At 36.3% G+C, this 17851-nt stretch overlaps 1 protein-coding gene across 1 annotated transcript; it reads right to left on the reverse strand.

Moving 5' to 3' along the window:
* Positions 1 to 2394: 2394 nt before the first annotated feature.
* stau1 (staufen double-stranded RNA binding protein 1) lies at positions 2395 to 16890 on the reverse strand. Its single transcript, XM_065279741.2, has 15 exons — positions 16713 to 16890; positions 11376 to 11696; positions 10810 to 10931; positions 10553 to 10733; positions 9541 to 9691; positions 8756 to 8927; positions 8518 to 8613; positions 8230 to 8442; positions 7868 to 8011; positions 6113 to 6259; positions 5880 to 5955; positions 4960 to 5282; positions 4736 to 4858; positions 4356 to 4435; positions 2395 to 3272 (listed from the first exon to the last, which is right to left on the reverse strand). The coding sequence occupies exons 2-15, from the start codon at positions 11557 to 11559 to the stop codon at positions 3185 to 3187; spliced, it is 2100 nt and encodes a 699-aa protein (XP_065135813.1). The 5' UTR covers positions 11560 to 11696; positions 16713 to 16890; the 3' UTR covers positions 2395 to 3184.
* Positions 16891 to 17851: the final 961 nt, after the last annotated feature.

Genomic DNA, 17851 nt, shown 5'->3' on the forward strand with positions numbered 1-17851 from the left:
AAAAGGTCATAATATGCACCATTTATTTACAGATAAGTATACATTTGGTACTAATATGTAGCTCTGAGTTACTATATAAACTCTTCAAGTGCAAATGTGTACATTTTGAAAGGGTAACACCACAGTGACAGATACACTGCAATAAATTATTTAGACTTTTTGTCTTGTTTTCAGTAAAAATATCTAAAAATTCTTAAATTAAGATGCTTTTTTTGATGAGCAAAACGACTCAAGAAAATAAGTCTAGTTTTTAGACCAAAAATATCAACTATGGGGTAAGCAAAAATGTTTTGAACATTTTTCTTAAACACTGAATTCAAGAAAAATTTGCTTACCCCATTGGCAGATTTTTTTTTGCTTGTTTTATGCAAAAAAATATTAATTTAAGAATTTTTTAGATATTTAAAAAAAAATTGCAGTATACTGCAAATAATTATTTTTTTAAGAAAAAATTTCTTAGTATTTTTGTCTTGTTTTAAGTAAAAATATCTAAAAATTCTTAAATTAAGATGCTTTTTCTTGATGAGCAAAACGACTCAAGAAAATAAGTCTAGTTTTTAGACCAAAAATATCAACTATGGGGTAAGCAAAAATGTTTTGAACATTTTTCTTAAACACTGAATTCAAGAAAAATTTGCTTACCCCATTGGCAGATTTATTTTGCTTGGTTTATGCAAAAATCTTAATTTAAGAATTTTTGAGATATTTTAAAAAAATGCAGTATACTGCAAATAATTATTTTCAAGAAAGAATTTCTTAGTATTTTTGTCTTGTTCTCAGTAACAATATCTAAAAATTCTTAAATAAAGATGCATTTTCTTTATGAGCAAAACGACTCAAGAAAATAAGTCTAGTTTTCAGACCAAAAATATCAACTATGGGGTAAGCAAAAATGTATTGAACATTTTTCTTAAACCCTGAATTCAAGAAAAATTTGCTTACCCCATTGGCAGATTTTTTTTGCTTGTTTTATGCAAAAAATATTAATTTAAGAATTTTTTTGATATTTAAAAAAAAATGCAGTATATACACCGCAAATAATTATTTTCAAGAAACATTTTCTTAGTCTTTTTGTCTTGTTTTCAGTAAAAATTCTTAAATAAAGAAGCTTTTTCTTGATTAGCAAAACGACTCAAGAAAATAAGTTTGATCAAAAATATCAACTTTTAAGTGAATTTGTGCATAAAACAAGCAAAAAAATCTTGAACTTTTTTAAAACTCTAAATTCAAGAAAAATTCAAGAAAAAATTGCTTACCCCAACAGATTTTTTTTGCTTGTTTTATGCACAAAATCACTTAAATCTGATATTTTTGGTCAAACTAGACTTATTTTCTTGGGTTGTTTTGCTCATCAAGAAAAAGCATCTTAATTTAAGAATTTTTAGATATTTTACTGAAAACAAGACAAAATAGTATACTAAGAGTTTTTTTTCTTGAAAATCATTTTTTGCAGTGTATATATATATATATATATATATATATATATATATATATATATATATATATATATATATATATAGTATTGTTTTAGTACAAATATCTGAGAATTCTTAAATCAAGATTAATTTTAGATAAGCAAAATTGCCCAGAAAATAAGTCTTTTTAGACAAAAAATATACAATTTAAGTGCATTTGTGCTTAAAACAAGCAAAAATATCTGCCAATGGGGCGAGAAACTTTTTCTTGAATTAAGCTTTTAAGAAAAACGTAAACTTATTTTCAGATTATTTTTCTCACCCGATTGGCAGATATTTTTGCTTGTTTTGGCCACAAATTCACTTAAATTTGATATATTTTGTCTAAAAACTAGACTAATTTCCTTAGGTCATTTTGCTCATCAAGAAAATGAATCTTAATTTATGAATTTTTAGATATTTGTACTGAAAACAAGATAAAATGTTAAGCAAGAAAGTCTTTTTTGCAGTGTATATACTGTATATATATTCTTATATGTAACATGATCAGTTGCGGCCAGTGACTTCTTTTTTTGATGCGAAGTTCGTCACAACATGTATGTAGTCTGTCATGTGTGTGGTTCATAATTTCAAAATATGTGTTCGGTGTGTTGAGTGATCCTATGTGCATCACGTGTCTTGTCAAAATAAGTGCCTGCTGCAGACGCGTCTAAAGGGTTAATGATAAAAAGACGCTCGCGTTTGCCAGATACTCGTATAATCTCATGCGTAATCAACAGAGTTTACCATCTCTTTTATAATAAACGCTTTTGACACGTGTGCAGCAGGCACTTATTTTGACAAACACGTGATGCACATGGTTCACATGATGCAACAAACACATATTTTGAAAACACGAGCAACACACACGACACTCCGAACACTTATTTTGAATTTGCCACTGAACATGATGTAACATAACTCTCCAAACACAAACAAAGACAATGTTTTTGTGCAAGTGGCACATCATTTAATTCATATTCCATGAGGAAAAGGGTGCAACTGGCAGAGTGGGCGGGGTTAACACTGAGAGGAGGATACATCAGTTTCACTGTCAAGACTGTAGATTATCGTGCTTGAAACGTACATTTATCACCTCGCTCTCTCTCATTCACACGCACACAAACAGATGACACTATACTCCACCACACGCTCTACACTTAAGTCAAATAATTTTTGTTTCGCGTTATGGTCGTAAAAAGTAAATTAAAAAGCACTGGAGAAAAACCAGCAGAGATGTGTTTGATAGCTTCATCATATCCTTCAGTGGGGTTTATACTGCACTTCACAACAGCGCTAACAACAACCCAACTCACTGACTGGGTTTCTATAATACAACATTTAAAACAATAAAAACAATAAGAAGAAGAAAAACATAAAAAAATGACACTGAACACATGACTTCATCCACTTAAAACAACAAAGAAAAGAGCCTGTCTACTCAAGTCAAACATCACGAGTATCATTTACCGATTAAACAACGAAAAGTAAACCACCACTTCACTGGATATGATGAAAAACTAGAACTTTTTCATAGCCTTTGCGTTAAAAAAAATCTGATCAATGCATGTGTACAGTTCATCAAAGTCAAACCTCTAAACTTTTAACTGTGAGTTTAGAGTATTTTCATTTCATTTAGGTTTAATTCAAGGCCTTTGTGTGCAGCCAATTGAAACTCTGCTTCTGACTTTTCTCTAGTGTTTCGCAGATAAAACGACCAATTGTTAATTTTAAACTGTGCTGTCTATAGTCTTTCCGATGTTGCTTGAGTTAGCCGGTTTGAGTAATTTGTCGCCCTCTAGGTGTTGTTTGCTGCACCTGCAGAAAGGAAACAGATGAGAAATTTTTTTTTAAAGGTGCCAAAGAATGCATTGAAATAATATGCATGGTTCCCACACTTTAGTTAACTTCAAATTCAAGGACCTTTCAAGGACTTTCCAGGTCTAATACCCTCAAATTCAAAGACTAAATGTGGGGAGACATTTCAAGTGAGAGCAAGGTTACATCATGTTACCTTTTAAGATACATTGTTACAGTTCCCTTTCGAGGGAACTGGCGCTGCGTCACTGCGGTGACACTTTGGGGACGCCTCCAGGGGTAAGTGCTTCTGAATGTGTATATCAAATTCAACCAATGGTGAGGCTTAACAGCAAAGACAGGGTGACGCGAGAGCCAGGAAGTATATCGCTATCTAAAATATTGCCAAAGATGGAATTACCGGGACGCAGGAAGTATGGCAAGGGAGATGCAGCGTCTCGTTCCCTTCTCAGGGAACAACAGTTACACACGTAACCCGAGACTTTTTTTAGGTGTCAAACACAACTATGCATACAGAAGATATAAGCATTAAAAGCAAACAGTTTGGCACGTGTACTTAAAATCTAGAATTTTTATGATATTATCCTATACTAAACAGGGAATACTATGGATTTCTTTTCCACAAAACTTAACATAACATAGATTCAAGCACTTTCAATGACCTGTATCTATGTATGTATATTTTTAAAAACTTCCCAAAGCCTTGAGTTTTTGTACAATTTGCCTTGACCCCTGGGACATGGGGGTTAGTGGTTCGGTTTTAATTGTTGTTGTTTTTTCATGAGAAACGTATGTTTTTGCACAATTTACTTTGTATGAATTCATACAAATTAGCCAACTCGTAAAATATGTACTAATTCTCGTGAGATCCGGCTGTTTGATTTCACTCATTGATTTTAAATTGATATCAATCTTTGACATGACCTTACCTGGTCAAAATGAAAGATATCAAGGTTATGTTGAAAATGTGACATTATATAGGATGATTTTATGTAGAAAACGTTAATTAAAAAGTTGAAAAAGCATAAAATGTAATTTGCAACCAGTAGTGTGTCTATGGCTCTATTATTTTATGATACTGACCCTGACATTGGTCCATTAGCTGTGCGCTCATTGGACTGCTGGTCAAGTTCTGACAAAAGCTTTAGGATGTTCAGAGCAGCCTGTCCAAAGAGAAAAACATTTCAGTAAAAAAAATATACACAAGTACCATACCATGTCAAACCCATACTCTCAATATATAATCCTCAAATCCTGTAGTACTAAAGAATACATATCAAAGGACAAAACTCATCAGTGTCAGAGTTTATATTTGCACTAATCCAAAAGTCTATGGGAAAAATAAACAGGCTTTTTTTGTCCAGATAACTTAGGGTTGGCATTGGCATACAATAATACGTCATCAATTGCTATACATCTCTGAAAACAAAATGTGGTCTGTGAAAAAAACAAAGTATGCTTACCATGTCATGGCAAGACTCCACGTCCTTGCCGATGCCATGGCTGATCAGAGGAGGCTGAGAAGAGCAGTTTATCAGGGACACAAACTCGTTCTTGTTGTTTTTTGGAAAGTCTTTATATTCAACCTGTGGCAGATCCAGAATTCACTTTTAAAGCAACTGCAATCTTGTAATTCAATAGTAGTTGAATTCAAAAGTAATTGTGTGTTCATTATCACACAAAGTACCTGTAAGCCCTGTACAGTAGCCAGGTAGCCGAGCTGTTCGGATGGTCTGGTTAGGGGCCCGTGAGGTCTGTGTGCCATGTTGTTGTTAGTCTTCAGTATACCCTCAGCAGTCGGGGATGTGCCAGCGTACAGGAGCTCATTGGCAATAATGGCCGTTACTGTGGCTTTGGCAGGGTTGTGAGCAGCTGGGCGACCGTAGTCTTTGGCGTGGGGTCCCTGGTTGGCACCCACTGCCTGTGCCACCTCGGGTACCATGGGTAATATTCCAGCAGGGAGCTGCTGATGGTTGAGGAAGGGCATTCGGAAATCTTCCTCCTTGTTTACTATGCAGAAATAAGCAAAGAGTTCATATGGAGTGCTTCAAAAACAAATCTGCGCTTAATGCTATATAATATTGCTTAACTCTTTCCCCGCCATTGACGAGATATCTCGTCAATTAAGAGAAAACGCTTCCCCGCCAATGACGAGATTTTCCGTCTTTCCGCAATACCGCTATTATCCACCAGGTGGCGCCCTTCCGCAACTTTTTAAACCCGGAAGTATTGCTCTATGGCAAGCTGCTGCATGTCCGTGTCTGTTTTAAAGATCGCTCTGAATGGGATCTCTATGAAAAGTCCGTCATAAAAATGGAATTATCTCTGCTTTTTGCTCAAAATGTGGTGTTTTTGCAGAAACCTACCCATATTCAAAAGCTGATTGCAAAAGAACCACTAAAGGTAGGATGAAATGTTTTTTTGTTTGAAAGCAGAGGGTCTGTTCTTTCATTTGGTATATTGTATGTTTATATATTTAAAGAAGAACATTTTCTGGAGGGCATTAAACTTTGATGAAAATCATGAAAAACGCTGGCGCTGACTGGCAACTTTTTTTTAAAAAACGCTGGCGGTGAAAGAGTTAAAAGATAAGCGCTATAAACCTACCAAGACCAGCCTTCTCCACAGAGCCTGGCTCAAAGAAGGTCACTTTTCGTCCATCTCCAGGTTTTTTAGCAGGTGGCTTTACAAACACAAATGCACGCTTTAGCAAAAGTTACATAAAATACAGAGACCAAATTGGCATCACTGTCTTCTATAACTATCTTCACAGTATTTTAAACCAATGCATGCGTTCAAACGGTTATCTAATTTGTCACCTATGGTCCTTAATCATTCACCTTCTCCTCTGTTTTAAGTGCAGGTTTGGGGGGTTGTGGCTGAGGCACTTTGAAGCCCAGAAGCTCCAGCATCTTCTCGGCAGCATTTCGCTTGGCCACTTTTTTACTAGGACCCATTCCCTCAGCAGTCTGCCCCGCAACAGACACCTGAGCGAGAAACACAGAGAGAGATCAGAGGACTAATAACTTAGCCAGGTGCATTTTTAATATGCTAACCAAAAAAAAAAAACATGTTGCAAAGTGTAAAAGTAAATGATGACAAGAGGAGCATATGCAGCATTCTGCTGTGTTGGCTCTGATTAAAGGGACACTTCACCGATTTGCATTAAAGGATTAGTCAATTTTCTTAAAAAAAAAAAATCCAGATAATTTACTCACCACCATGTCATCCAAAATGTTGATGTCTTTCTTTGTTCAGTCGAGAAGAAATTATGTTTTTTGGGGAAAACATTCCAGGATTTTTCTCAGTTTAATGGACTTCAATGGACCCCAACACGTAACAGTTTTAATGCAGTTTAAAATTGCAGTTTCGAAGGACTCTAAAAGATCCCAAACGAGGCATAAGGGTCTTATCTAGCGAAATGATTGTCATTTTTGACAAGAAAAATAAAAAATATGCACTTTTAAACAACAACTTTTCGTTTTCCTCCTGCTGTGTGACGAGCCAGCGCGACCTCACGTAATTGCGTAATGATGTCAAAAGGTCACGTGTTACATATGAAACGCACATTTGTGGACCATTTTAACCAATAAACTGACACAAAGACATTAATTAGTATCATTCCACATACAACAACGTCGGAACGGCCCTACTGGGGAGTAGTTTCGATACTTCATCCGTGACCTCTTGACGTGATGAAGTATTACGTCAGGACCGGAGAAAGACGAGAAGTTGTGGTTTAAAAGTGCATTTTTTTTTTCTTGCCAAAAATGACAATTGTTTCGCTGGATAAGACCCTTGTGCCTCGTTTGAGATCGTTTAGAGTCCGTTAAAACTGCAATTTTAAACTGCATTAAAACTGTTACGTGTTGGGGTCCATTAAAATGAGAAAATCCTGGAACAAAAAAAAACAATTTCTTCTCGACTGAACAAAGAAAGACATCAAAATTTTGGATGACATGGTGGTGAGTAAATTATCTGGATTTTTTTATGAAGAAAATGTACTAATCCTTTAAGTTTTGTATCGTTAAAAAACCCAGTCATGTTTTTGAATGGTCGTGCATCATTCCCTTAGTTTCCCCTGAGATAGGAGAAATACAGATTTCTGTGTTGCACTTCCTTCTTTCAATGATGTAAAAATCATCATTTTGCGTCATTGAATGAAGGAAATGCTATATCTTTGTCGAGGGTGTAAGACTACAAACACTCATTCCTCATTTTTTCAAGGGGGTGGGGGCTATGGGTGGGAACTGGGAACCATCAGCCGCCATCTTTATGCCAAGCTAAGCTAACAGACGATGTGGAGGGAGACAGACTTCATGTTACGATAATAGCGGAAGGTAATCAAAATGCTCTAATCCGCTGTTTTCGTGGCACCTTTATGAGCAACAATACAGCAAAGTGTTCTGATTAGTGGGAGTGGCTTGCAGAGCTGTGCATTGTGGGAGTTGTAGTTTTCCATAAAAATGCGCCCTAAAGTCACATTCTGTCTTTTCTCGGTCAAATAGGCACCAAATTGTAAATTTATGTTACGTTTCGACTACAAATATGACCCACTTTCAATGTTTCTACCGGTGAAATGTCCCTTTAAGTACCTGCATGACAAATTCTCTGCGTCGGGGCAGTCCTCTCTCCGTCACCAACATATATTCAGGCTCTTTTTCTTTCTTGGCCTGCTGGATTTGTGCTAGTCGGCTGATGGGGTTCATGCCCTGACCGTACTCTGGGCTAGTTTGAAGCTGAAATGTTCAAAAGGACAATACTCGTTAAACCATCAATTAAAGTCATTAAAAAGGTTATTAGCAGTAATACTTTGGCTACGTCCAATGCACAGACTCGCCTTACGTAAACAATCAGACATTTCTGATTTGGTGAACCAAGTTTCTGTACTACGCTAGTTCACCCAAACAGCAGTCTAGCCATCAAAATATCACGGACACTGCAAGTCATCTTTTACCTTAATAATGGATTTGCTTTTCTTTTTAATGCGTAGTGGCATCTTATCAGTGACGGGAAGTTGGGGCAGTTTGTTGAGCTCCTCCAGCACGGCGATGGCAGCCAGCTTTTTGGCGATCTTCTTGCTCTTGCCCTCTCCCTCGCCTGAGAACTCACCCACCGTAACTCTCACCACAAAGCTCTTCATGTGAGGAGGCCCCGCCTCTTTGAGCACCTACGGGATGAGGTTGAACATTCGTGAAAGTGAGAAGTTGTTCTTTGTGCCGACTAAAAACGGTCCGTGACATACCTCGAAATCCACAGACAGGTTGCGTTTCAGAGCAATTTCAAACACTTGGCTGATCTCTGATTTGTTGAGGTTTTCTTGTACCTGTTCCTCACTCATCTACAGGGAACAAAGAGATTGGAAAGAGATGAAATGAAGATAGACCAATATGCGTATTGTTACCAAACAAAAATTGCATTACCATCATTGTATGGCTATAAATAAAAAAACCTTTTACAGTGTTTGTAATGTGAGCGCGTACCTCTGCCATTTGCTGCAGCATTGGCTCTTTTTGCAGATATTTGAGAGCTTTAGCGGCAGCATCGTGTTTGGCTGCCTGACGCGTGCGACCCTTGCCGTGAAACTGTTGCCCTCCGATCGACAGCTCCATGTGATACAGTACTGGCCCAACTGGGGGAAATGGGTAGTAATAACTGATAGAAACAAAGGTAAAATAAAAAAGTCAACAATCAAAGCATTCAGGAAAACATTTCAGGATTTTTCTCATTTTAATGGACTTTAATGGTCCCCAACACTTAACAGTTTCAAAGGGTTCTAAACAATCCCAAACGAGGCATAAGGGTCTTATCTAGTGAAATTATTGCATTTTTGGCCAGAAAAAAAAAACGCACTTTTAAGCCGGAACTTCTTGTCTTCCTCCGGTCCTGTGATGTGCCAGCGCGACCACACATAATACGTCATCACGTCAAGAGTCCTTTGAAACTGCAATTTTAAACTGTATTAAAACTTTCAAGTGTTGGGGACCATTAAAGTCCATTAAAATGAGAAAAATCCTGGAAAGTTTTCCTCAAAAAACATAATTCCTTCTCGACTAAACAAAGAAACACAACAACAATATGGATGACATGGTGGTGAGTAAATTATCTGGATTTTTTTTAAGAAAACGGACCTTTAATGTATATATATATAAAAAGTTTTTTTAAAGAATATTATACATTTATTAAAATCTAATACCGGCCCATGCCTACTACAGACTTGTAATATTGTCAATCATCTGGGTTATAACCCTAAAAAAGAAATGCATACTGTTGCATGGAGCGAGCATAGGGGCCTGGTGCTCTGATGTTGTAATTGAATGCTGGTCTCATCCCCTGGTAGGCATCTGTAGGTTTATAGATGGGCTTCTTGCCCAACTTCATACAAAGTGCATTTAGCTCCACAGTGTGGGTTATGCCATCTGTTAAAGGAGACGAATAGTGATGCTTGGCAAGTACACATAAACACAACGATTGTAAATAATCGAAATACAGACACATTTGGGATCTTAAAGGAACAGTTCATTCAAAAAAATTGAGAAAGAAATCTTAAAATCAAGCAGAAATCGGGATTCACTTTAGATGTACAGAATCTAATGGTGCGTTCACACCAGACGCGGAAGAGGTTGCAAGCGTGAGTGATTTACATGTTAAGTCAATGCAAAGATACGAATAGGCATCCTGCGGCACAGTAAGCGCAAATGGCGCAAGTTGAAAAATCTGAACTTTGGCGGATTTTCGCGCCGCGTTAACCAATCAGGAGCGTGCTCTAGCAGTGATGTGATTACAGTAAGCGAGGAGGCAGATAAACCAAACAACAATGGAGGACAATCATCATCACTACACAAGACATCTTCGTAGTTTTATAGGAATTAAAATAATCTTTTTTGGAAGAGTGAGGAGGTCGAACAAATCGGCTAAGTTTACTCAATTTGAGCTACATAAGCCCCTCCCATGACGTGAATTTACACGTGAATGTTTTGAATGACTAGAATTTCACGCGCGAATGATGTGAGTAAACTCATAATGTTCAAGCGTCCAACCACATGCAAATAGCGCGTTTTTTCCGCCTCTTCCGCGTCTGGTGTGAACGCACAGTAAGTCATCAGGATTACATTAATGCATAAACTCCCCAGTTCCTACTGAACATTAAAAATACTTCATTTTGTGTTTCTAAGTAAAACAACAAGATTAACCCAGTTCAAGTAGACAATAACATAAATAATATTTTGGTGTGAACTATCCCTTTAAATAAAACGGGGTAAATAAGCGTTTTGACGTACAATCCGAGCCCTTGTAGAGTCCACCTGGATTCTTGCCTGGGTGACGGGGAGTTCGGTGAGTGGGTTTTGGCAGGGAAGTTTGTGCGAGGGCACATGATGCTGCTGAATGCTGGGCTTTTTTTATACTGGTCCCCTCTGCATCCCAGTGCAGGTCCCCCAGAGTTAACCGTACTGAGAAGATCTAACCAACAGACACCATCAGCAATTCAGAAAAGAGTTTGTGAATATATAAGAGAGGTTATTTCGAGGGGTATTACCTTAGAGTGGGCTGGTCCTTGTTCACTGAGTAACTTGTATTCCGGTTGAATCTTATTGTAACGGGCTAACTCATTCACCAAACACATCGGGGTCTTCTCTTTAGGGTTTGCCATGTTAGAGACTTGAACACACAATAAAAAATATTGGATCAATGAGAAAATATATAAATCTCTAGGTTAGGTACGTTTTTAATTTGGGAATAAACAGACCTAGATGGAATCGGACGATTTTTCTATTGTATGCACTGATTTTAGGTAGTCAAATATGATAAAATAAGCAAACAGTAGACCTATAGACACTTAATGATAGCTGAAAACATGATCTTATTCACCAAAATATATTTATAACTCTATAAACATGCAAGGAGTCATGAGATAAAAATGATGAACGTTTATAATATGTGAAAACCATAAATCTTTATTCAAAGTGATTTATCTTTTTTCAGTCCATGCCTTCAATGGGATTCGAACCCATGACCCAGGTGTCGCTTACCCTACGCTCTACTGGTTGAGCTGCAGGAGCACATGTGCATAATTAAAATATTCTGAACACTTTTTATACCCACCTGTGGGGTTGCAGAAAGGCGTGGCTGAGGCAGAAGGCAGAGCGGAGTTTCTAATTGGATGACTGGCACTCTCTGATGGTAAGGAAGCGGTGGCACAGGGAATACTGAACCCGGGTTGCGGCGGAGTTAACTGTAAAGGGGCGGCACTGGGGTTGCCAGGTGCCTGGAACTGAAGCTGTGACATTCTGATTGGCGGACAAGAAGGTGGGTTGATTTATGACCAGGTACAGACTTTGCAGTTGCAGGTGAAAATACAATTTTGGAGTATAGGAGAGGAGACAGTATGAGATTGTAGATTGAAAGATGTCTGCAAAGTTCTACCTGTGGAAAACAAAAATTAAAAGCAGTTAGTTATTGTATTTAAAAACATGCTTATTATACATCCATCAGGCAGGTTTTCTTCATAAAACGCATTTATCGTCCACTGCTTTTTCTCACCATGCAACCAGCTTGTTTAAAAGCAAGGCAGTGTTGCCAGGTCCTTGGCCTTTCGACTGAGTTATGAATTGGGCTACTTTTAAACGATTTCAACAGGTTGATGTTTTTCGGAGGGTTTCAGATGGAAGGATTTGGTTCATTAGTTGTTGGTATTTGAGATGCTTTTGGACCAATTTTGGTTTTGTAACAGGATCTGGAAACCCTGACATGAAAATGATGAAAAAGCATTAACGAACGCTGGTCAATAAAGATTATATTTCGTTCTTTAATAATATAAGTGAGTTTGTATTAGTTTAATTGTTGATGGGTTTTCATAAAAATAGTAATAAACCACAAACTAAACATCTGTTTTAAATTAAGGAGGAAATGCAGGGTTTTATAACTGTAACAACATATGTATATCACTTTCATATCATATGGCTTGTTTGTTAACTCTTTCACCGCCATTGACGAGATATCTCGTCAATTAAGAGATAACGCTTCCCCGCCAATGACGAGATTTTCCGTCTTTCCGCAATACCGCTATTATCCACTAGGTGGAACTTTTTAAACCCAGAAGTATTGCCCTATGGCAAGCGGCTGCATGTCCGTGTCTGTTTTAAAGATCGCCCTGAATGGGATTTCTATGAAAAGTCCGTCACAAAAATGGAATTATCTCTGCTTTTTGCTCAAAATGTGGTGTTTTTGCAGAAACTTACCCATATTCAAAAGCTGATTACAAAAGAACCACTAAAAGGTAGGATGAATTGTTTTTTTTTTTTTTTGAAAGCAGAGGGTCTGTTCTTTCATTTGGTATATTGTATGTTTATATATTTAAAGAAGAAATTTTCTGGAAGGCATTAAAATTTGGTGAAAATCATGAAAAACGCTGGCGCTGGCAACTTTTTTTAAAAAATGCTGGCGGTGAAAGAGTTAATAACAAATCATGTCAATTCTCATCAAGGTCTAAAGTTGAAAATTAAAATGAGTTTATTAATCTGTTGCAAAATTTCCTCACCAGTAGTGTTGTTTTTGGCAGCCTGTTTTCATTTTAGTTTTAGTCTAGTCTTTGTGTCAAGCTGTCATTTTAGTTTTTATTAGTTTTAGTCACGTCATACTCTTTTTTGTCTAGTCAAGTTTTAGTCGACTAAAATTCTTGCCATTTTAGTCTTATTTTAGTCAGACTTATTCATTACTATTTTAGTCTAGTTTTAGTCGACGAAAACTGATGACATTTTAGTCTAGTTTTAGTCAGTGAAATTGTATTTAGTCTCTTTTTAGTAATGCATTCTATTTAACCCATATAGTATAATGACCTAATAGTATTATAGACAAAACAATATTTTCTTTTAGCCAAACCCATTTCAAACAAAAGTTATATTATTGTTACCTTATAGAGCCAAGAATACATCCATTCCAGACATGGAAGATGCTCTGATTTGAATAGATATTTATTTTACTATCCTCTGAGTTAGTGACTTGACTGTTCGTAAGAGTCTACATAAAAGTCTACATAATCAAAACAAATGTAGTCTAAGCAAACACACAAACACACACACACACACACACACACACACACACACACACACACACACACAAAATCAAATGGGTCACACACAACTATAGTATGTGTGAGAATAGAAATATGCTATTGTTAACATTTATAATTGTATTTTGAAAGCAGCACAAACTACAATCATACATATGTAATTATATATTATTATAGTTTATATTTCTGCATCTGTACGTTACCACCAGTGTACCTAATGGACTTTGGCTTAATCTAATGTGACAAAGCTGATCTTAAATGTCAGTATAAATCCAAGCAATTTTGGAGAATTACTAAATGTTTTTCTTGTAAGTAAATTAAAAGTCAGCTTTAAGAAAACATCAGATGTCTATTAAGAAAAGCAAAGTTGGTATGTATGGTTATGTTCTCAACAGTACAGGTGTTTGATTGATTTAATACTCAAGTATTCAGCGAAGTATGTTTTGTTTATTTAAATAATAAATAAGTGTAGTTATTAAGCATATACAAAACAACGAATGTCTTTAGCATAGATATATTTACAATATTTCAAAACGCAACGCAGCACAATGTCATTTAAACAACTGTTACATGATATAAATTTGTACATTGTTATACTGGTGGTGTCAGCAATCAAAGCTATAGATTTCAACAGGCTTGTTGAACTGACCTGAAAGTGATGCACGGGATTTATTTTGGACTTTTCTTTTACATTTGGAGCCAGAATGCTGCATCTTCCCGGTCGGAATCGCCGCGTGGCTACAGCTTCTCTCATGCAGTGGAAGCGTTTTGTGCAGCATTTAGTGGAAATGTGTTTATCTTCAACAGCGACTGCCATGAAGAGTCGTGTCCGTAAAAGGGATAGGATCTTAGGTGCACGAGCAAGGCTTGTGGACCAACTCCGCTTCACCTCTGTAACCGCCCCCGTTTCTCCGCTTTCCGCATGTCTCGCGGTTGCCGCGTAGGCTACACTGTTTGAAATGCCCATTAACGTGCAAATGGAGGCGTATGATATCAAAGCATCGCGAGAGCAGACTGCTCCGCATGCTTTCTACTCACTCTCGCGGTACTTTCATGTTTTGATTGATCTACGCATCGCCAACAACACAGGTGATCACCTGCAATCAGGTGGTGGGGACGCGGAGATGCTGAGATGGGTAAAAGACGAAATAACGTTATAACATTTCGTCTCGTCTCGTTTTGGTCAACGAAAATGAAGAGACATTTTAGCTTAGTTTTTATTTTGTAAACCACTTTTAGTCTCGTTTTTATTCGTCAACAATATTGCATTATACATTTTATTATAGTCATCGTCACATGACCAGCATTTTCGTTACGTCTCGTCTCGTTTTCGTCACGTAAAAAAGGTTCGTTGACGACTATATTTCGTCATACTTTTCGTTGACGAAAGCAACACTACTCACCAGCACTTAAGACTTAATTTGTTTTGTTTATTTATATTTTGGCACTTAGAGATGTTTATCTACGGTATTTAAAAGCTGCACAAACTTTTTTATTGAAGGCTAAATATTGATAAAATATTTTTTGTTTTGATAAAATTCAAAATAATGATTAGTAAAACTCTGTAGTAGTGTGTGGCTTTTGCACTTTTAAAAGTGCACATGAATACCCTAATTTAGAGCCTTTATTTTTTATATGATTAGTCGATTAATTGAAAAAAAAATTGCCGATTAATCGATTATGAAAATAATTGTTAGTTGTGGCCCTAATAATTTACATAACTCTATTATCAGTGATGTATAAAGACTTAATAGAATTAATGGTTTTGTTTTTATTACATTAAAATACGCCGGTTTTATCTGCATGCTAACGTGGGTCCTCATGGAAGACGCCATTTCGCGGCACCATGTTTCTAAAGTAGCCCTAAACAAACAAACAGTTTTGTCACTACGTTGTCTCAGACCATGACATGTTTGTCCTGTGGCGGGCGGCTATCGTAGATTCTTTATACATTTCGAAATGGGAGGGGTGAGCCGTGGACAGAGCCAATGGTTGCAATTCACAATCTCACCGCTAGATGTCGCTAAAAATCTACACAGTGGACCATTAAATAGGAAATATTTATATTATTGATTTGTACCCGTAAGAAACAAAGTTATATTCAAGAGAAAAGTGGAGAGATTAATAGGAGATCAAATATTTTAAGCTTAAAATAATTATTGATTTAAGGAGATCCATGTAAAATTGTGATAAGTGGTTGATTTAGATGTATGTAGATCACAATTTAGTATGCTCGATGTAACAGTATGCAAATAAATTCAAAGCAAACCAAATAAAATATAAAATGATTACGCTTACATCATCACAATTGAAAATGTATATAAGCTACATTTTTAATGGTGAAGATTAAAATTAGATTTTTAAACTTTGTTTAAACTTTGTTTCTTGCCTAGTTTATATTAACAATTCTCCAATAGAGAGTTTATAACGGTGACGTCATGTGCAATGCATACCCTTTAAAAAAAAAACTTTATTTTCATGTTCACAGATACAAACTCTGAGACAAGGTTTTAACAAATTCTCATATTTTAATTGTATAATAATAATTGTAATAATTATAATTGTATTAGCCATACAAGTGAACCAGATAATTTATTAAACACTATTAAACACAAGATGTAATTGGTATATGTAAAGCGTTAATTTAAAGAAAATATGAAGATACGTCATATTAAAACTGCGTTGCCTTGCAAAGTAATATAACACTGCAAATATTAAAGTTGAGAAGACCCAACTTATCCAAGTAAAATACTCGATGAAATTACAGTAACATGGCAACAAGCTTATATGGGTTGTCCATTACAGGAAACCTGATCAATAGCACAAGAACAAAAGACAAATCGCACCTACAAAAGTACAAAATCAAAAAATAACGTAAATCGTTAAAACAGGCATTGACATACCAATGTAAGCTAGTGTCAAATATGTTATATATAAACACCGGTATATATAACACCAGCTAATGTCAAGAGGATTTTTTTAGGTTACAAAACAACTTGAGTGTGCACTGTTTGCCCTTTTGCATGCGTAATTAAAATTAATATATACATAACAGATTGAAACAAGCACACATGTCTGTCGTTAGAACAGAAAAATAAATATTACCCCGTCAAAAAAAACCTTACTAGACTAACGTTAACGTTACCCCTGCAAAGTAAAGTATAAAAGCCATCGCTATACACACAAACGCGTAACAACCGTGCAGCATTCAAACCAACAGTGCAAATTCAATACTAAATGTGCAATTCAGTTATTTATTTAAGTTTTTATGTCAGTATGCGTTAAGATTCATTCAGTTGAATACAGTATGAACGGCTCGAGCTAAGCATTACTAGCTCGCGCATCTTCGCAAACTCCGCCTGAAACCTCACCTCGGTTTATTTCTCTCCGGTTGTGATTTACTCCATGAGTTTGGATGTTAAAGAGTAGTGTCTCCTCGGTTTAATCCGGGTTTGGAGGTATTGTGGACTGGTTCAGTATGAAAATACGGGAGAGAGGTAGAGAGTGTGAGTATAGACAGGGCAAACACTAAAGAGAATAGCGCGATGTGTTCCGCCCCTGGCAGGAAATGACGTCACGGCGTTAATTTGTGGAGTTAATATTGTGCAAATGGGCTTATTAGGAACACACTTGTATTTGTATTAGTAATGCTTTAACTGTTTATTTTCTCTTATTAATAAATTTGGATATATGAGGAGTCAGATTTGTGAAATAGGTCTTGTGTTACAGTGGTGGGTGGAGGGGCTGGTTATTTAACCCTTTTATAAACATGTTTTGAGTTGGGGTGTCACGACGATATACCGGTGTAACACCAAAACCTGTGACCATTGAATTATGTAACCGAAGTATGCATAGTAGACTAGACCATGAAATAACAGTTATGGTTAGGATAGCTTGATGACAGCATACTTCAGTGACACAGCCACATAATTTTGTGCTGTGGTTCCCAACCCTTTTCACTTCAAGGCCCCCTAGTTGCCCACAACAATATTTGAAGGTCCCCCAATCACTATTTTTTTGCAAATACAATTAATTAGCTTGGAATGACTAGACAGATCTATATTAGCTACTAAAATGGCCAAAAAATAGGAAACATATTGTTTTAGCTTATTTTAATGCTTGTTTTGTCCACGTTTAATAATTTTAAGTCATCTTGAGGCCCCCTTGAAAATCTGCTGGGGCCCCTGGTTGAGAAACACTGATTTAGGGTTTACAGAATTTGTAAACGGCGTTGTCAATAACCTCAATAACGAAACAATCGACATTGTGTAAATATTTTACAAATTATATCGTAAATAATTCAGCAGCCATTTAAAATTTAATCTTAAAAGCCACAAGGGTTACAAACTTTCTTTCTGCCCTTCTACTTGTCTTTTGAGTATAATTCATTGTAAAAAAAAGTCAAACAAACAAAAAAAATTAAGATTAAATTAAATTGTACAAATATTCCAATAAATAGTGCAATAAAATAATTCCCATAAGTTCTTCAGTCTGATATAGTGTCAGCTTT

Source organism: Paramisgurnus dabryanus, chromosome 7 (genome assembly GCF_030506205.2).
Source record: "Paramisgurnus dabryanus chromosome 7, PD_genome_1.1, whole genome shotgun sequence".
Lineage (NCBI taxonomy): Eukaryota > Metazoa > Chordata > Actinopteri > Cypriniformes > Cobitidae > Paramisgurnus > Paramisgurnus dabryanus.